This window comes from Rhamphochromis longiceps, linkage group LG1 (assembly GCF_057381845.1).
Source record: "Rhamphochromis longiceps isolate RC_006_pf linkage group LG1, R_longiceps_female_GT1.1, whole genome shotgun sequence".
Lineage (NCBI taxonomy): Eukaryota > Metazoa > Chordata > Actinopteri > Cichliformes > Cichlidae > Rhamphochromis > Rhamphochromis longiceps.
In genome coordinates, this window is record NC_140557.1 from 22708070 (window position 1) to 22729304 (window position 21235).

At 40.3% G+C, this 21235-nt stretch overlaps 2 protein-coding genes across 2 annotated transcripts; both read left to right on the top strand.

The window, feature by feature from the left end:
- Positions 1-200: 200 nt before the first annotated feature.
- Positions 201-1207, top strand: LOC146678715 (serum amyloid A-5 protein-like). Its single transcript, XM_085411336.1, has 3 exons — positions 201-366; positions 488-626; positions 789-1207. The coding sequence occupies exons 1-3, from the start codon at positions 279-281 to the stop codon at positions 925-927; spliced, it is 366 nt and encodes a 121-aa protein (XP_085267462.1). The 5' UTR covers positions 201-278; the 3' UTR covers positions 928-1207.
- A 14356-nt stretch (positions 1208-15563) lies between these two features.
- LOC146678716 (serum amyloid A-5 protein-like) lies at positions 15564-16587 on the top strand. The gene is made up of 3 exons (XM_085411345.1): positions 15564-15746; positions 15868-16006; positions 16169-16587. The coding sequence occupies exons 1-3, from the start codon at positions 15659-15661 to the stop codon at positions 16305-16307; spliced, it is 366 nt and encodes a 121-aa protein (XP_085267471.1). The 5' UTR covers positions 15564-15658; the 3' UTR covers positions 16308-16587.
- Positions 16588-21235: the final 4648 nt, after the last annotated feature.

Consider the following 21235-nt stretch of genomic DNA (forward strand, 5'->3'; position numbering starts at 1 on the left):
TCGGATGTTTTGGTTTACATGAAGCTTGCTCTTTTTTTCCACAGCTGTGAATACCTGCGATTTCACAACTGGTGCCTGGTGTGTTTGGCTGAACTTTCCTTTCTGTAAACATGGACCAAAACTTTCCATTATTGAGTAATCCTATGATCGTACAGAACAGAATATAAGACCAGTACGTCCCTCAGTAGTAAGTTATTCAGTGAGCTCTAAAGATTTGTCTAAACTGTGTAAAAAAAAAAAAAAGCAGTTTAGATTTAAATTTTGTGACTTCTGCAGCCATGAAGTTGCTTGTGGCTGGGATTTTTCTCATTCTAATTGTGGAAACCAATGCCCAGTGGTATAATTTCCCAATTGAAGCAGCTAAAGGTTAGAAATATGGCATTTTAAATACCTAACAACAATCTGTCATATTTCTCAGATTTTGATATTTTAATTGCGAATGTTGTCATTATTTATTATCAGTACTGTTTTCTGTCATTCTGATCAGGGGCTGGTGATATGTGGCGAGCCTACAGCGACATGAGGGAGGCCAACTGGAAAGATTCAGACAAATACTTTCATGCCAGAGGAAACTCTGATGCTGCACAGAGAGGAGCAGGAGGCAGATGGGCTGCTGAGGTTATCAGGTTTGACAATCTACTTTACTGAAATTCATTTGTATTTTTGATTAACTAATCACTAATTTTTTAAGGCTGCTAATTCTGCTTCTCTCATTTTTTCAGTTTCTGATGTTGTTCTGAAACGTACTTACTGAAGATAGGTGGATTCACTGTCTATTTCCATTTTAGTAACACCAGAGAGTGGGTGCAGGAGAGACTGGGTCATGGCGCTGAGGACTCCGAAGCTGATCAGGCGGCAAACCGTTGGGGGCGAGACGGAAATGATCCCAACCATTTCAGGCCCGAGGGTCTTCCCAACAAGTACTGAGCGCAAAGCTCATTGACTTACAGGAGAATAAAACTGCATGAAGACGCTTCTAGTGTTGGAGTTAGTGAAAACATGGTGTTTTAAATAGCCCAAATTTGTTGTTGCTCAGATACCTGAGCTCCATCAACTGATCACGTCTCCCCTGTAAAAGATGTGCCGGGACCTGAGGTGGGGTGGTGTGTGTGGTACAAGCGGGGAAGCAGGAAAGTTGCCCATTGAAAAAACACTGAACAAATAAAAAACGTGTAAAACTGCAAAAGCTGTTGGTGTCAGGTCCATCATTTCCACAGAAACATTTTTTAAAACCAAATACTGTCAGTTGTCCTTCTGCTACAGTGACCCCGGGGCACTTCCAGTAATCTCTCCAGTGTCTCCTGAGCCTACCCCAGGGCCTCTTCTCAGTAGGACATGGCCAGAACATCTCACGTTGCCATGCTTTGGGGAAAGCTCATTTCCACTGCTTGTTTACACAGCGTTGTTCTTTCAGTCATTACCCAGAGCTCATGACCATACGTGAGGGTAGGAATGTCAACTGGCAGCTTCGCTTTTATGCTCAGGTCTCTCTTCACCACACTGGACCAGTACAGTGCCCATATTCCTGCAGATACCGCACCAATTCATCTTTCAATCTCCCCTCTCCCTTACTCATGAACAAGATGCCAGGATACTTTGGACAAGAAATTTTTCATGTTGTTGCTGTGTGGGCTTTGGTCCTCCGTCTCTTATTTTCAGCCTCTTTACCACCAGCAACCATCCTAAAGTATATTGTCAAATTGATTATTTAGCACAAATTTGACCAAAGTAATCAAAATGGTTAAAATATATTCATTAATGATAGTGCTAAGAAGTCCCATTTTTCCAGTGTATGACACACAAAGCATCAGTGTTCTTAAACATATTCCAGTCTGCTTCTCTGTGTCAGATTTCAGCCTCCCCCATCTCTGGCAGCGCTTTTAGTTGTTGACTCAGTTGTGATGCACAGGTGCAGCCACTGGGTGACAGTGCTGTCTTCTGTCTGAAACCTGAGGCTGTGGTGTTTGTAGAGAAAATTGTCCTTGTCACTTAACTACTGCTACTATAATTGATGTGAAAACACATCAATATTTTTTTTCTACACACAATAAAGTTCAAGATGGATCAGCTGTGGTCTACACAGTTAGTTAGCGAGTCAGTTAAAAATACATTTTTATGTCAATTTTACAATCTGCTTCCTGATTTATTTCTGATTCTGACTTTAAAGACTCTCCAAAATTTGCAATCATCTTTTAGAATTATTTATTGTACTTATATTCAGTGTGGAGCAAGCTATCAGCTCAGCTTATCAACAGGCATATTAATGTGGTAATGACGTTATGCAGGCACAGGGCTGTAAGGCTGCAAAATTAATAATAGAAAATGAACATCATTTCTGAAGCAACAGGAGGTACTTGGCCCTTTTTAATATGTTTTTGTTCTCAGTTTAAGCTTTTCAAATGACATGCAGTGGTTTACTGATCAGTGTCAACATTTCTTATGCTGTCTTTTAACCATTATAAAAAAAATAAAGGATTTAGACATTTTGCAAAGTATTGCATTCTGTTTTTACGTATCTCACACAGTGAACCAACTTTTACATACAGGGTTGTATTATTTTTCAACAATATTTTTGCATATGGTCTTTCTGTATACACTAACAAACCATTCATGTTCCTGTGCCATTAAAAGAGTTCAAAAATGAATCACCTTTCGGTAGTAACATTGTTTAGAGGTTTTATCTATAGCACCTTCTGGAAACAGAGCTTTGAGTTATTATCGAGTTATTATCAGAAAAGAGAGAAAAAAATAAGCAGTACAGTGTAATATGCTGTATCTTCAATGCACTGCTTTAACTCACAGACCCCTGAGATGCTTGTGTAACCCTACAGTAGTGGGTTAAGCGTTTTCTGTTTGGTTCCCTGATTATTATTATTTTGATTTTCGATTCCTGTTTTGATTTTTTTTTGTTATCTTCAATCTTAAACTTCATGTACTTGTTGCATTTAAGTTTTAGTCACTATTTAGTATTAAGGCTTTATGGACTGGTGTCAGCAGAACTACCTACAGATCAACACTAAAACCAATCCAAACCAGTAAAACCAAGGAGCTGGTGGTAGACTTCTGCAGGCACAAACATCCTCCACTGCAGCCACTAAACATCCAAGGTATTGATATTGAGGCTGTGGATAGCTACAGGTACCTTGGTGTTCACCTGAACAATAAACTGTACTGGTCTCACAACTCAAATGCTCTCTACAGGAAAAGGCAGAGCATGCTGTACCCGCTGCAGATGCTCAGGTCTTTTGGAGTGAAGGGCCCACTTCTGAAGACCTTCTATGACTCTGTGGTGGCCTCAGCCATCTTTTACAGTGCGGTCTGCTGGGGCGGCAGCATCTTGGTCTTTTCTTGTCTTGCACTTCTTGTGAAGTGTTAATAACCATGTCTGTATTAGTCTCCTTTGTGTATTTCTTAAGACGTTTAGTTTTAAGTGGTGGCTCTTCCCACTTTTACTTCTTGATTGGTGAATGGATTGCTTTTACCTTTGTTAATCTTATTTAGCTATGGCTTGTTCCCCACCCATCTCCAGTTCCTGCTATTTTTGCTTAGTCCACCAGTGAGTTATCCGTGTACGTTATTGGTTTAGCTTCCCTGTGCAGGTTTCGAATTCGTGTTTTTGGAATTTTTCCTTGGATTATGTTACATTTTGGATTTGCTAAAGAGCCAATAAAGAGCTCATCTTTTGTTCAGATCCTCTGCTCAACACTCCACACACCTACACTGTGAAACAGTCTCTTATTTGGTTTAATTTCATCATTATTCAACTGTTGTTGTTGTTCTTTTCTTTTTCTGTACCTTAAGCGTCAAACCTGTCTCTGTTATCGTCTCCTCTTCACATCCATCTTGTTTCTGCGCTCTCTGGTTTCTTTTTATTCTAATTCTTTGCATTTCTTTAGCTGCTGTTTTTGTTTTTGAATTTTTGTTAGTCATAGGATTTTCCCACCACATTAAGTTTTGCATAAGTTCATTTTTAATTGCCAACCTGAGAGTCTGCATTTGGCCTGCATATTGGGTCCTTTGCTAACTTGATCACTAATAGTGCCATTAAGTTATTGAAATTTTGTGTTAAAGTGACCCCTATCCAAAGTCTAACAAGGCAATCTCAATATGTAAGTTTTATTTATTTAGTTTTTGTAAATTGTTCTCAAGGCTTGTTCTCCCAGGTCTCGGCAAAACAAACATGTGGACTGCTTAAAAATGATTGGACCATCACCCAATGTAATGTTTATGCCACAAACATCATAAATTAACAGTATTGGTGACTGGTTTTATGGTTCCAGTGTGCACCGGCTCTTTAATTGAAATCCTGGTATATATAAATATACAAATGGCTGAGAGAGGAGCTGGGGAGAAGATGCGAAGTGGTCCCTGTGGGCACTCAGGGCAGTGGCACCCAAACTGGGCAACAGGCTCCAGCAGATCCCAGGAATGACATCCAAGATCTCTGTCCAGAAGAGCACAGGCCTATGAGCAGCAAAGAGACTGTGTAGGACCTTCAAGCTCCCGGGCCTCTGTTAGAGAATCTGAGCTTCACGGATAAAGTCCACCCGCAGGGGTGAGAGGGAAGTTAAAAATAAATATGATATATACATGCATATAGGAATTTGTGTGATAGATTTTTTTCAGTGTAAGATATGTCACTATGACATGTCATGTCATATCATGTCATGTCATAGTGACATGATTGGAGGAATTACAGTTATTTCTCTGCCAGGAATCAGTAGGCTTCTACTGCCATCTGCTGCTTTGAACCTTTAGCACTGCTCAAAACAGAGCAGTGTTTTTGTCAGCATCAAAGCCTGTCATAAAACAAAGCAAAATAAATAAATAAATAATAGTTTGGTTTTTTGATCAAATAAACTGTAGATTGATTTTCTGTTTTAAATACAACATATCCTGTTGACCCTTATGGATTCAATGCAGATTTGAACAGCATTAAAAAGAACAGAAAGTAGTGCCAGGTTAAATATCCCCACCACAACCCCAACCTGCAGCTGCACACTCAGGACACCGGTGGGCTTGGCTGAACTTTCATCTCTCTGACCCTGCTTGTTTCTGAACAGAATAAAAATAGTAGTGTTCCTGTAAACAAGTTATTCAGTGAACTTTAAAGATGAACTCTAAATTCTGCAGCTTGGAAAGTAAGATTTTCACTGTCTATTTAAGATGATAACAAATTCAGATGAACAACAACACGTGACATATTACCCCCTGTCATTATTTGTGGCGGTATTTTGATCCTCTCTTCTTTCTTCTACAAAGATGCTTCAGGTCACTGAAGTGAGCATTCCTTTATATTCCTTTGAGGTCTGCTACAGCATTTTTGGCAGGTTGCCTCTGAATTGTGCATTACATTACCTTCATTCTGACTTATAACTGTATGCTTCTCCTTTTTTTAGATTATGAACTATTATGAGTAACAAATATATTTTTCTTTTAGTCTTCTATAACTATGAAGAGTTATAGCTAAACTAACATAAAAACTAAAACTAGATGTGCAAAAATATCCAGTTAAAATAAAAATAAAACATAGACTTTTGAGGAAAAACAGAAGCTACTTGAAACTATTTTCTGAACTGGGAAAATCAAACTAACATAAAGACAGAGATGAAATATCCTTAGTTTTGTTGAAATCTCCCAATTCTTTGAATCTTTGGGCTGAAGGAAGGACAATACTCGGTGTATAAATGCTCAATCAACAATCATTTATTTCCATACAATTCAACAGTCAGAGCATTACAACGTCCGGACGGGAGAGATGCTACCAGAGGGTCAGGCACATGTCTCAAAATGGTGACGGGTTGCTCAGCTTTTTATAGTCTCTAGTGGCCCCCAGCTAGTCGTAAAAGCCAAAACATCACATTTTTTCTCTGTTACAGCGCCTAAGTTATGACCTCGGCAGTTGTTTCTCTGCTTTCTGTAAGGTGGGGGTGTGGAATGTGGTCTATCTATCTCCCCTGTCTTTAGACACAGAGTCTCCTGCTTACAACCTTCTCTTCATGATTCAACACTTAAGCATGTCAAGAAAACAGTGTAACACATTCCCAGCAGATCAAGGATACAGAGTGATGCACATTTATCTAATGAACTAATATGTGAATATGTTCTGTTAACTCAAAAGTATAATGAGAACTAAACTACATACAGCTCACACACTCTATATTAAAGGGTATAATGTGATCTACAGCAGTATTCTAATTCAACTACTTTGATTACATATATAAGGTAACATATAATAACAGAATAATCTAATAATTCCCCCTTTTGATCTCTGAAAGAGATCACTTACAACATGCACTCCAGGGTCGCAAGGTCCAAGTTTTCTTGATCCTGAGGCCCTCTGTCCCCCTTTAACGGGTGGACCATATGTGGGATGACCTCTGTGTTCACGCAGTTCAGATGCAAGCAAAGTTAGATTTACAACCATAACAGCAGTTACAGATGACTCTCCCATCACTCCCCAGTTCTCCCACAGCTTTATTTTGGTGCTCCAGTTTTCCACTCCCATTTTAATGCCCCCTTATACCTTTCAAATGTACTTAGACTAGAACCTCTGTCTAAGGAGCTTTTAACCTTTATTTTTATTGCTGCAGCTACCAGTGTCTTCCAGTTTGGGTGATTCTCAGCTTCTTTCTTCGACCTCCGGGGTTAGACCACCCTTTAGTCATTGCACAGTTCTGGGGATTATTCTGCCCCGATTTCAAACAAGGATCTGTGTGTTTTGGGTTCACCGGCGTGTCCCCCTTTTTGCCAAGAGCCTCTCGAACCTCGTTGGTCTGGTGTTCCTGGTTTTCGCCAACCCCTTCATGGTTATTGCTGTGTTTGTGGGATCCATCTTCTCCAGGAGCCCAAACGTCATGACACTTGACCCCAGTTGCTGTCTCGGCAGTCCCTACATCTGTCCCTGCTGTGAAGGGTCCTCACATCTCCGGGTCCCCGTCTGGTGTCTGTTCCTTTCTCTGCAAGAGACAGAAAACCAAAACACCTCTCTCCCTAGCCTTGATAATCTAATATTGTTATCCATTGTTCTTCTAATGATTCAAATTTGGTTTAAAATATTATGTTCAGGACTTATTCTAATCATAATCTATGTGTGTGTAAAAGAAATCAAAAATTAGTGAACCCTTTCTAAGTCTAACACATTATAAGCTTAAGTTTTACCATAGCTAATTTATTAAACACAAAAATAAACTCATAGAAATTTTCATATCACCATTGTTTGATGTTCAAACTCAACTCCCCCTTTTTGACACACTCCCATGTGTCAATTCATTGGAGCTAGACAATTAAAAGAGAAGGTTGGTGACATCATATCTCAGAAAGTATCAGAAATTCTTCTCTCGAGTACCGTTGCTCCAGCCTTGTCATCCCTGAGGATCTTCGATCCCGAAAATGTCCCTTCTCCTCATGTAATAAAGTCTGTCATCCTTCCATGCCCTGGTAACTGGTCCATCCAGAGCTGTAACATTTTGAAATGTACATACAACAAGCCAAACCACACCTTGGTCACACCAACCCTTTTCTGCCCTGAAGATGTCCAACACCATCTTAGTCTGGACCAGGGTTGTAATAGTTTTGCAATTTTCATCAGTTTTAATCAGTTTTTTACCAATTGTTTGCTAGTTTAGTTTAGTTTTTATTTTCTGAAAATCCTTAGTTTCAATTTAGTTTTGTTTGTGTTTTGCAAAAATTAAGTGTAACAAAATCCCAGTTCCATCATATCAGTCATGCTCTTCTGGTTATCCTTGGGTGTTGAGACTAATAACTATTAACTCTTGCCGCACCGTGTGGTCCTAATTTTGGTTCAAGTGAATTGATAATCTTTTGAAGGCGATTGTTTCACACCTTTATTTAGATGTCCCAGTCCTGTTATCTCGGGATACATCACGCTGCCTTATCTGGGGTTAGCTGTTTTCTGGGGATGCGGGTTGAGTGGGTGAGCTCTTCAAGGAGGGGGAGTGTGCTCCCCCTGATGAGGTCTTCTAGGTAAGCTAGGTTAACCTTCTTGTGTGGGCTTTTCAAGTGCACTTTAAGGTTAGTGGGACTTTTAGTTTTATAAATGTCCCTCATGACCCCCTGATGACCCAGTATTTCATTTTTGCACACTGTAGTACACATTTTAGTTTTTGCTTGTAGCTCTCATACTCTACTTGCCACTCCTCTAAGTCCTGATGTTTCTTAGAGAGGGCAACAGTACCTTTAAAATTATATCACATGTGTGGGGGTGTGGCCTTGCCAATTGTTTTGCCCACCTTTTCAAAATGGCTGGCGTGCCCACAAGCACATTTCATGGAAAAAGAAAGGTAATCTTGATATTTACATTTAAAATGTTTTGTTAAACTCAGATTTTTATTTTATTCTTTTTGCAAGTACCCCTCCTCGGTGGCGAGAAACTGTTGGTGTGGTCAAGTGGGTGCTCTAGAAACAAACGCTCAGGACAGAACAGTTATCAGTCATGTACTTCCTACAAATTTTGCATATGTTTTATTCCATATTGATCCTCTGAGTGTAATGGTACATTTTAATTTGAATTTATCCAAACTAAACACAATATTTTCTTTATTTACTTTGCTCTTGTTCTTTTGCAGTACCACATCCTATCAAATGTCCCTGTCGATTATATTCTACATTTAATAACTTACTATTTCAAGTGAGAACCTAAATCATGTGGACCAATGTTTATTATTGCATATCTCTATTCTGAATGTGGCCAGTCATTCATAGGTATTGTTCAATTTTGGCGATTTTCCTCTATAAAATTTAATTGACTTTTTACAGTGGCCTGCTGTGGTTAATAGTAACATATTCCAGTCATGAGTGGTATCAAAAGTCTTCTCCACTGTAGCATTTGGCATTCCCAATAATATAACATGATACCTTAATCAAAACACAGTTAATATAGCACAGTTTTCTTGATGCAAACATCAGTAACTCAAAATCAGCAACCACAGTGTTAAGTCTGCAGTTCATACTTATGTGAAGCTAGAGTCTCCTCCTCCAGTCTCTCTTATCCTCCTGCTCCTGAAAAAACAAAACAAAACAAAGCGAAGCATCCACCCTTCTCTTGTCGGCTGGGTGAATTGTTTATGAATTGTTTATTGGCATTTACTAATCCTAAAGTGGGTGCAGTCATTGTCTCAGTATCAAGTCAGTCAAAACTTTTAGTCGTCAGTCCATCACAGTCCATTCGCATGCATACCTCCATACACATTCATACCAGATGTTGCTGATAATGGAGTCTCCCGCGCAACCTATTCGAGCCTCCATCACCAGCAAGATGACGTCATCATTTTAAAGGAAAACAATTCCTTGTTGTTTTTTGGGCCGGATTGACTGCTCACTGATAAAATCAAGCTAGCGCTAAACAAAACCAAACAATCAACCAGAAATTCACAGGAACATTTTGCTTCCTGCCGGGACAATATTGTGTGGGAATGAGAACCTCAGGTGCCGTAACACCTTTTGTTCCTCCTTGAATTAAAACTCAATCACAGAAAATGCCGTACTCCGACCTAAAACTTACACTATTAATTCATCATTTTCACTCTGTGCCACTGTTCCTCATCAGGGCTGTGTGAAGCACAGCAAAGAATTCAGTCAAGGCCTTGAGCCATAAACAGACATCACGCACAGACATTGTTTTCATAACCAAACTTTTTTAGACCTTATTCCTAAAATCTACATAAATGCCCTCTGGGTGACATATAACACATTCTAAGTAATCAATGGCTCCTCATAAAAATTATGCATTGGGATGTTTGTGTGCAGCATTTTGCATATCAGCATAAGCAAAGCATTCTTCATTGCATCAGCGTGTGTGTGTGTGTGCGTGTGGATCACTCTTCATTGCACAAGCGTGTGCATGTGTATGTGTGTGCATCACTTCTCAGTGAATCAACATTCCCGTGTGTGTGTGTGTGTGTGTGTGTGTGTGTGTGTGTGTGTGTGTGTGTGTGTGTGTGTGTGTGTGTGTGTGTCATTTCTCACTCACTCAACGAGTGCACGTGTTCATGTGTGTATTTCACTTCATTCTGAATCTGTGTGTTTGGAGACGTGTGTGTGTGTGTGTGTGTGTGTGTGTGTGTGTGTGTGTGTGTGTGTGTGTGTGTGTGTTCATCACTTTCCTGTTCTGGTGTTCTGGGTAAACCACGGCCTGAAGCATGCCCTGGGGTCCTGCCCCCCCTCCTTTTCAGTTTGTTTGCAACCATTGCTGCTGCTGCTGCTCAAAATTCAGTCCGTCCTGGTTCTGACCCCAATTGGGGCAGTCCTTTCTCCAGGGTCGATGTTCACCGCAGGTGAAACCTGCATCTTCTTCTGTGTTTTTGTCCATTCTGAGGTGCCTTCTGACCTCAGTTACTCCTCCTGTCTCGGTCACGCCCTTTTTCGCCACCCGATCATCCGTGTTGGTCCATCACTGTCCTGCACAGTGTGAATGCAAAGTTATCAAGGTCAGCATTCTTTCGCTCGGCCTTACTTTTCATTCGGGCTTGGCGGGCGTCTCGTCACAGCTCTGTCAGCTGACGCAGTCTGGGAATTTTTCCCCCGTGTAGTGAAACGGGCCTTAGGTTTAGTGCTCTCCGTCTCGGCTGCATGAGATCACATTCCTGCAGGTCTGTTGACATTCTCAGGTCGTTGTTGTGGGTCCAGCTGTTGCAGCATTTGGTCAGTGTCACGTATGGGGGAGAGCAGGAGTCCAGTCAGCCTCGGCTTTCAGGGCCGGCAAAGCAGCCTGTAATTAAATATGTATAGAAAAAACAAAAACAAAACAAAACAAAAACAAACAAAAAACAAAAAACAAAAACAAACGAACAGGAAAATGTTGTTGTGTTGGCTGTGTTATTCAGAGGGGAGACAATGGGGCCAGGCCCTGTGTCAGCCTTCTCTCCCCCTTTTTTTGTTTTTTCTCTCCCGATATAATCAACTCCTAACCCACCAAGTTGACAGGACAACACCGGTATATGTTAAAATTCTTAAGATCATGTTTAAAAGCCCAAAAAGGAACTTTCTTTCATTCAGTAATCACTTTTATTAATCAATCAACAGAAAACATGTCACAATTTGAATCTTTTAACCACTAAATTTGTTGTGTCTTGCCTGGTTGGTTAGACCAGTGTTCCTTTTTTTTTTTTTTTTAGTTAAATTGTTGTCCTGCAACCCAGAGGGTTTCTTTGTCAGTAATGTATAGACTTCATCATTTAAGTATGTTAATTTTTCTTTAACCTTGCTGGAAAATCTTCACGTGTTCATGAGTGTAAGCTGTTTCTTCATTGCGTGTATGTGCATTTGTATAAAAGCAGGTTAATTTGATCTTTTCTCAAACTAGGCGTTACCTTAAAAGGAGCCTTTCTCTCAGATTTCTCTGCTTGTGTGTGTTTTTGTTTCACCTTTTTGTTGTGATGCTCCGGACGCCTTCCCAACCTCCACAAGTCCGTTGGCCCCAATTTTATGTGTTAAAACTTCTCTTAATTTCTCCTCTAATTCTCTCCTCGCTGCTGTCTTTTTCACAGCTGCTGATTCGTGCTGGGTGTGGTTCCCATTACCTATAATTTTGCTTCGGCCGCTGTGCTTGTGGGGGCAGTTGGTCCAGGTCCGCAGCTTCCTGTATTAACACACTAAGAGATTTATTTTAATTTCATTTTCATCACTTTTAAACCGATAAGCAGGCAACACGCCTACCTTGACAGCGTAAACTGTACGCCAGTCTCCCAACACATTCCTCTCTCTACTCCTCCATAATTCTCCACTGCACACCTCTTACTATCTCTCCTTTTTATTTTTATTACACCACAGAGTAATACACCCAATTATGCCCGTCTATCTCCATGTGGCTCCAAATTCCCTCTTTATTTTAATTTCACACTCGTCAGGGGACAGGCACACAACAATTTCAACCACTGAAACGAGGAATTCAACCTTTTTATATTTCTTTACTAATCTAGACTCAACGTTTGTTCGCAAAATGTGTCTTGTTCTAGTCCGGAAATAAATGTGAACCCGTGATTACACGGCCGTTCCAGTGTTATTTCCGTGGCTATGCGGGGGCCCTCACCTCCCCAAGTCACCACCTCAGCACCCGGACGACGCCGGTCCTGGCCACGCGTCCACGGACAGGAGGGTCGCTACTCCATAGGCAAATGTTCCACAGGTACACTAGGCATCAACCTTTGATCCTAAAATGTGTATTTGCTCTAATGTCCTCCTAATCAAACACATCAACCGTCACTGTCACTGTGTTCACGCTTCACACTCCACACAAAAAACACACTCAGAGCGCGCCTCACTCACACTCTCACTCAGTGCGCGCTTTACCCACAAGACAGCACCCAGAGCGCGCCTCGCAGCTTCACACACACTCTCTCACCCAGAGCGCGCTTTCACACTCACCCACAACACTTTTCCTCAGCGGGAATTTTACACAGAAACCTCTGAGCTCAACTATTAGATCTTCTTAAAGCACACTGCACCATAGACCAAAATACCCCTTTCTCTGCGCTTATGACCGCCACCACGGGGCAAAGTCGCATCATAAAAGTGATGCTTGCATCCCCGAAGTTATACCTGACATCATAAACCAGGTGTTGCTATGTACTAAATTTTTACTTTGTATTATGACCGCAGCCCTTTATACTCGACTGACGCCACAAACCACCGTCAAAACCTCTATCAAATGTACTAAAACTAGCACCAACCACTACTGCACTTCACGGCCGCACCACCGGAACACGCCGTATCATAAACCAAACCTACGGACGTGTTTCGCTCTCGCGTTGCCAGCGTTCAACTGCACCGTGAAGCCAGCATCTGCTTTTCCTTAAATCAACTTCTATTTCATAGCCGGCAAAAGCCAGGACGTCACTGACACCATAAACAAAATAAACAAACCTCGACTTCAATGTACTGGACTAATGGCCGCGTCTTCAGAATAAATTCTAATGTATTATTGCTACAGAAGCCAGTATTAGACAAAATTAAATGTGGAAGGTAAAGTGGCTGCAACTAGTCCAACGTAGTATGTTATTAGTATCTCGGTAGAAGCAGATTACTGCAACTAGTCCAACGTAGTATGTTATTAGTATCTCGGTAGAAGCAGATTACTGCAACTAGTCCAACGTAGTATGTTATTAGTATCTCGGTAGAAGCAGATTACTGCAACTAGTCCAACGTAGTATGTTATTAGTATCTCGGTAGAAGCAGCTTACTGCAACTAGTCCAACGTAGTATGTTATTAGTATCTCGGTAGAAGCAGTTTATTTAACACACTGGAATTCAGCCTCAACTTATGTTGTTAGTATCTTGCGCCAAAAACCAGACACCGACAAATTTACTGTGAAAATACATGTGACTCAGCGAACAGATTAATTTGGAAAGCCCAATATGCCAGAGCGTTCTCACTCCCGAGGCGTAACATGTGGACGTTTTGTCACGTCCCGCGGCGTTCCTGAGGAACGCGAAAGGAGACCTTCGGCGTTCTTATGGTACGCGGCGGGTTATGGCTGGAATCCAGTGCAATGACGCTCCCGCGGTAGTAGACGTTCCAGACCTGTATTCCAGCCCTAAACCTAACCTTATCCCTAGCCCTGACCATAACCTTATTCCTGACCTTAACCAGGACTTTAATGATGTTAAATAGCGTGTTTCTAAGCGATTTGAAGAAAAAGAGCGAACATGTGTAGGTTCAGTCCAGACGGTTCTCATATTTCCTCTTTTTCCGAGGTCGTCATTTAGGAACGTGGTGGGTAGCCGGAAACGTAATATGGTGACGATTTGTCACCTAGCGTAAAATGTTACGCTTTGGGAGTGAGAACGGGTTGAATATGCACATTTGGTATTTATAATACAACAGGCTGTGCTTACCTTTTTATTTTTGGACCGGTCCTCTGTTCACCTCGCCTCACGATCTCACCAAAGGTCAAATCTGCACCTCCTCAGCACACCAAAGATCCGGGTCACACGGCACCAAGTTGTTGAAATCTCCCAATTCTTTGAATCTTTGGGCTGAAGGAAGGACAATACTCGGTGTATAAATGCTCAATCAACAATCATTTATTTCCATACAATTCAACAGTCAGAGCATTACAACGTCCGGACGGGAGAGATGCTACCAGAGGGTCAGGCACATGTCTCAAAATGGTGACGGGTTGCTCAGCTTTTTATAGTCTCTAGTGGCCCCCAGCTAGTCGTAAAAGCCAAAACATCACATTTTTTCTCTGTTACAGCGCCTAAGTTATGACCTCGGCAGTTGTTTCTCTGCTTTCTGTAAGGTGGGGGTGTGGAATGTGGTCTATCTATCTCCCCTGTCTTTAGACACAGAGTCTCCTGCTTACAACCTTCTCTTCATGATTCAACACTTAAGCATGTCAAGAAAACAGTGTAACACATTCCCAGCAGATCAAGGATACAGAGTGATGCACATTTATCTAATGAACTAATATGTGAATATGTTCTGTTAACTCAAAAGTATAATGAGAACTAAACTACATACAGCTCACACACTCTATATTAAAGGGTATAATGTGATCTACAGCAGTATTCTAATTCAACTACTTTGATTACATATATAAGGTAACATATAATAACAGAATAATCTAATAGTTTGCAAGTTGTATTAATTTTATTATTTCATCTTGTCTAATGATGCTTTGATGCCTTCACCATATGCCTTCCAACCATCCATTCATCCATTTTCTACCACAAATCTAGTGACTCATCAAGCAGAGAAGCCCAGACTTCCCTTTCCCCAACCACTTCCTCCACCTGATTTAACTGCTTTTAACAATAAAAACTGTTTAGAAAATAACTACAAAGAATACACGGACATATAAGTATGTGGCAAAATGTGGATGGATGGAAAATACAAAACTAAATTCACAGACGCAGCCTTGACACAACCAAAAACCTAAACTAACATGCATATGTTTTAAAAAGAAACAGACAAAGAGATCGCAATAGACTGCAATAGATCTTTTTTACATTTATTAAGAAATCCCATATAGGTTTTTTCCAGTAAAGTGTAACACACAAACTAATGCAGCAGTAGCACCACCAGCGTGTACCAGTAGACACATATATATGTGCATTTGTGCTCATGTGCATGACTTTCTCTCGCGCAAAATCACGTCCTGAGGCATCAGTGACAAAAACAGCAGCAGCAACAACATCATAAACAATCATTTTTGTCCAAATTTTCCTGACAACTCTGGATTTGCATTCTGAATTCAAGACGACATAACCAGAAGAAACTAGAAAGAAGCAAACATTAACACATCTAAAAATGAATAAATAACTTTAATAGTAATAAATTGCTGCACATACATTGATAAAGGTAAGGCAGCAGAGTTTATTGGAATGAACAGAGATTTTTCATGATGAGCAAAAAACCCCTCGGATGTTTTGGTTTACATGAAGCTTGCTCTTTTTTTCCACAGCTGTGAATACCTGCGATTTCACAACTGGTGCCTGGTGTGCTTGGCTGAACTTTCCTTTCTGTAAACATGGACCAAAACTTTCCATTATTGAGTAATCCTATGATCGTACAGAACAGAATATAAGACCAGTGCGTCCCTCAGTAGTAAGTTATTCAGTGAGCTCTAAAGATTTGTCTAAACTGTGTAAAAAAAAAAAAAGCAGTTTAGATTTAAATTTTGTGACTTCTGCAGCCATGAAGTTGCTTGTGGCTGGGATTTTTCTCATTCTAATTGTGGAAACCAATGCCCAGTGGTATAATTTCCCAATTGAAGCAGCTAAAGGTTAGAAATATGGCATTTTAAATACCTAACAACAATCTGTCATATTTCTCAGATTTTGATATTTTAATTGCGAATGTTGTCATTATTTATTATCAGTACTGTTTTCTGTCATTCTGATCAGGGGCTGGTGATATGTGGCGAGCCTACAGCGACATGAGGGAGGCCAACTGGAAAGATTCAGACAAATACTTTCATGCCAGAGGAAACTCTGATGCTGCACAGAGAGGAGCAGGAGGCAGATGGGCTGCTGAGGTTATCAGGTTTGACAATCTACTTTACTGAAATTCATTTGTATTTTTGATTAACTAATCACTAATTTTTTAAGGCTGCTAATTCTGCTTCTCTCATTTTTTCAGTTTCTGATGTTGTTCTGAAACGTACTTACTGAAGATAGGTGGATTCACTGTCTATTTCCATTTTAGTAACACCAGAGAGTGGGTGCAGGAGAGACTGGGTCATGGCGCTGAGGACTCCGAAGCTGATCAGGCGGCAAACCGTTGGGGGCGAGACGGAAATGATCCCAACCATTTCAGGCCCGAGGGTCTTCCCAACAAGTACTGAGCGCAAAGCTCATTGACTTACAGGAGAATAAAACTGCATGAAGACGCTTCTAGTGTTGGAGTTAGTGAAAACATGGTGTTTTAAATAGCCCAAATTTGTTGTTGCTCAGATACCTGAGCTCCATCAACTGATCACGTCTCCCCTGTAAAAGATGTGCCGGGACCTGAGGTGGGGTGGTGTGTGTGGTACAAGCGGGGAAGCAGGAAAGTTGCCCATTGAAAAAACACTGAACAAATAAAAAACGTGTAAAACTGCAAAAGCTGTTGGTGTCAGGTCCATCATTTCCACAGAAACATTTTTTAAAACCAAATACTGTCAGTTGTCCTTCTGCTACAGTGACCCCGGGGCACTTCCAGTAATCTCTCCAGTGTCTCCTGAGCCTACCCCAGGGCCTCTTCTCAGTAGGACATGGCCAGAACATCTCACGTTGCCATGCTTTGGGGAAAGCTCATTTCCACTGCTTGTTTACACAGCGTTGTTCTTTCAGTCATTACCCAGAGCTCATGACCATACGTGAGGGTAGGAATGTCAACTGGCAGCTTCGCTTTTATGCTCAGGTCTCTCTTCACCACACTGGACCAGTACAGTGCCCATATTCCTGCAGATACCGCACCAATTCATCTTTCAATCTCCCCTCTCCCTTACTCATGAACAAGATGCCAGGATACTTTGGACAAGAAATTTTTCATGTTGTTGCTGTGTGGGCTTTGGTCCTCCGTCTCTTATTTTCAGCCTCTTTACCACCAGCAACCATCCTAAAGTATATTGTCAAATTGATTATTTAGCACAAATTTGACCAAAGTAATCAAAATGGTTAAAATATATTCATTAATGATAGTGCTAAGAAGTCCCATTTTTCCAGTGTATGACACACAAAGCATCAGTGTTCTTAAACATATTCCAGTCTGCTTCTCTGTGTCAGATTTCAGCCTCCCCCATCTCTGGCAGCGCTTTTAGTTGTTGACTCAGTTGTGATGCACAGGTGCAGCCACTGGGTGACAGTGCTGTCTTCTGTCTGAAACCTGAGGCTGTGGTGTTTGTAGAGAAAATTGTCCTTGTCACTTAACTACTGCTACTATAATTGATGTGAAAACACATCAATATTTTTTTTCTACACACAATAAAGTTCAAGATGGATCAGCTGTGGTCTACACAGTTAGTTAGCGAGTCAGTTAAAAATACATTTTTATGTCAATTTTACAATCTGCTTCCTGATTTATTTCTGATTCTGACTTTAAAGACTCTCCAAAATTTGCAATCATCTTTTAGAATTATTTATTGTACTTATATTCAGTGTGGAGCAAGCTATCAGCTCAGCTTATCAACAGGCATATTAATGTGGTAATGACGTTATGCAGGCACAGGGCTGTAAGGCTGCAAAATTAATAATAGAAAATGAACATCATTTCTGAAGCAACAGGAGGTACTTGGCCCTTTTTAATATGTTTTTGTTCTCAGTTTAAGCTTTTCAAATGACATGCAGTGGTTTACTGATCAGTGTCAACATTTCTTATGCTGTCTTTTAACCATTATAAAAAAAATAAAGGATTTAGACATTTTGCAAAGTATTGCATTCTGTTTTTACGTATCTCACACAGTGAACCAACTTTTACATACAGGGTTGTATTATTTTTCAACAATATTTTTGCATATGGTCTTTCTGTATACACTAACAAACCATTCATGTTCCTGTGCCATTAAAAGAGTTCAAAAATGAATCACCTTTCGGTAGTAACATTGTTTAGAGGTTTTATCTATAGCACCTTCTGGAAACAGAGCTTTGAGTTATTATCGAGTTATTATCAGAAAAGAGAGAAAAAAATAAGCAGTACAGTGTAATATGCTGTATCTTCAATGCACTGCTTTAACTCACAGACCCCTGAGATGCTTGTGTAACCCTACAGTAGTGGGTTAAGCGTTTTCTGTTTGGTTCCCTGATTATTATTATTTTGATTTTCGATTCCTGTTTTGATTTTTTTTTGTTATCTTCAATCTTAAACTTCATGTACTTGTTGCATTTAAGTTTTAGTCACTATTTAGTATTAAGGCTTTATGGACTGGTGTCAGCAGAACTACCTACAGATCAACACTAAAACCAATCCAAACCAGTAAAACCAAGGAGCTGGTGGTAGACTTCTGCAGGCACAAACATCCTCCACTGCAGCCACTAAACATCCAAGGTATTGATATTGAGGCTGTGGATAGCTACAGGTACCTTGGTGTTCACCTGAACAATAAACTGTACTGGTCTCACAACTCAAATGCTCTCTACAGGAAAAGGCAGAGCATGCTGTACCCGCTGCAGATGCTCAGGTCTTTTGGAGTGAAGGGCCCACTTCTGAAGACCTTCTATGACTCTGTGGTGGCCTCAGCCATCTTTTACAGTGCGGTCTGCTGGGGCGGCAGCATCTTGGTCTTTTCTTGTCTTGCACTTCTTGTGAAGTGTTAATAACCATGTCTGTATTAGTCTCCTTTGTGTATTTCTTAAGACGTTTAGTTTTAAGTGGTGGCTCTTCCCACTTTTACTTCTTGATTGGTGAATGGATTGCTTTTACCTTTGTTAATCTTATTTAGCTATGGCTTGTTCCCCACCCATCTCCAGTTCCTGCTATTTTTGCTTAGTCCACCAGTGAGTTATCCGTGTACGTTATTGGTTTAGCTTCCCTGTGCAGGTTTCGAATTCGTGTTTTTGGAATTTTTCCTTGGATTATGTTACATTTTGGATTTGCTAAAGAGCCAATAAAGAGCTCATCTTTTGTTCAGATCCTCTGCTCAACACTCCACACACCTACACTGTGAAACAGTCTCTTATTTGGTTTAATTTCATCATTATTCAACTGTTGTTGTTGTTCTTTTCTTTTTCTGTACCTTAAGCGTCAAACCTGTCTCTGTTATCGTCTCCTCTTCACATCCATCTTGTTTCTGCGCTCTCTGGTTTCTTTTTATTCTAATTCTTTGCATTTCTTTAGCTGCTGTTTTTGTTTTTGAATTTTTGTTAGTCATAGGATTTTCCCACCACATTAAGTTTTGCATAAGTTCATTTTTAATTGCCAACCTGAGAGTCTGCATTTGGCCTGCATATTGGGTCCTTTGCTAACTTGATCACTAATAGTGCCATTAAGTTATTGAAATTTTGTGTTAAAGTGACCCCTATCCAAAGTCTAACAAGGCAATCTCAATATGTAAGTTTTATTTATTTAGTTTTTGTAAATTGTTCTCAAGGCTTGTTCTCCCAGGTCTCGGCAAAACAAACATGTGGACTGCTTAAAAATGATTGGACCATCACCCAATGTAATGTTTATGCCACAAACATCATAAATTAACAGTATTGGTGACTGGTTTTATGGTTCCAGTGTGCACCGGCTCTTTAATTGAAATCCTGGTATATATAAATATACAAATGGCTGAGAGAGGAGCTGGGGAGAAGATGCGAAGTGGTCCCTGTGGGCACTCAGGGCAGTGGCACCCAAACTGGGCAACAGGCTCCAGCAGATCCCAGGAATGACATCCAAGATCTCTGTCCAGAAGAGCACAGGCCTATGAGCAGCAAAGAGACTGTGTAGGACCTTCAAGCTCCCGGGCCTCTGTTAGAGAATCTGAGCTTCACGGATAAAGTCCACCCGCAGGGGTGAGAGGGAAGTTAAAAATAAATATGATATATACATGCATATAGGAATTTGTGTGATAGATTTTTTTCAGTGTAAGATATGTCACTATGACATGTCATGTCATATCATGTCATGTCATAGTGACATGATTGGAGGAATTACAGTTATTTCTCTGCCAGGAATCAGTAGGCTTCTACTGCCATCTGCTGCTTTGAACCTTTAGCACTGCTCAAAACAGAGCAGTGTTTTTGTCAGCATCAAAGCCTGTCATAAAACAAAGCAAAATAAATAAATAAATAATAGTTTGGTTTTTTGATCAAATAAACTGTAGATTGATTTTCTGTTTTAAATACAACATATCCTGTTGACCCTTATGGATTCAATGCAGATTTGAACAGCATTAAAAAGAACAGAAAGTAGTGCCAGGTTAAATATCCCCACCACAACCCCAACCTGCAGCTGCACACTCAGGACACCGGTGGGCTTGGCTGAACTTTCATCTCTCTGACCCTGCTTGTTTCTGAACAGAATAAAAATAGTAGTGTTCCTGTAAACAAGTTATTCAGTGAACTTTAAAGATGAACTCTAAATTCTGCAGCTTGGAAAGTAAGATTTTCACTGTCTATTTAAGATGATAACAAATTCAGATGAACAACAACACGTGACATATTACCCCCTGTCATTATTTGTGGCGGTATTTTGATCCTCTCTTCTTTCTTCTACAAAGATGCTTCAGGTCACTGAAGTGAGCATTCCTTTATATTCCTTTGAGGTCTGCTACAGCATTTTTGGCAGGTTGCCTCTGAATTGTGCATTACATTACCTTCATTCTGACTTATAACTGTATGCTTCTCCTTTTTTTAGATTATGAACTATTATGAGTAACAAATATATTTTTCTTTTAGTCTTCTATAACTATGAAGAGTTATAGCTAAACTAACATAAAAACTAAAACTAGATGTGCAAAAATATCCAGTTAAAATAAAAATAAAACATAGACTTTTGAGGAAAAACAGAAGCTACTTGAAACTATTTTCTGAACTGGGAAAATCAAACTAACATAAAGACAGAGATGAAATATCCTTAGTTTTGTTGAAATCTCCCAATTCTTTGAATCTTTGGGCTGAAGGAAGGACAATACTCGGTGTATAAATGCTCAATCAACAATCATTTATTTCCATACAATTCAACAGTCAGAGCATTACAACGTCCGGACGGGAGAGATGCTACCAGAGGGTCAGGCACATGTCTCAAAATGGTGACGGGTTGCTCAGCTTTTTATAGTCTCTAGTGGCCCCCAGCTAGTCGTAAAAGCCAAAA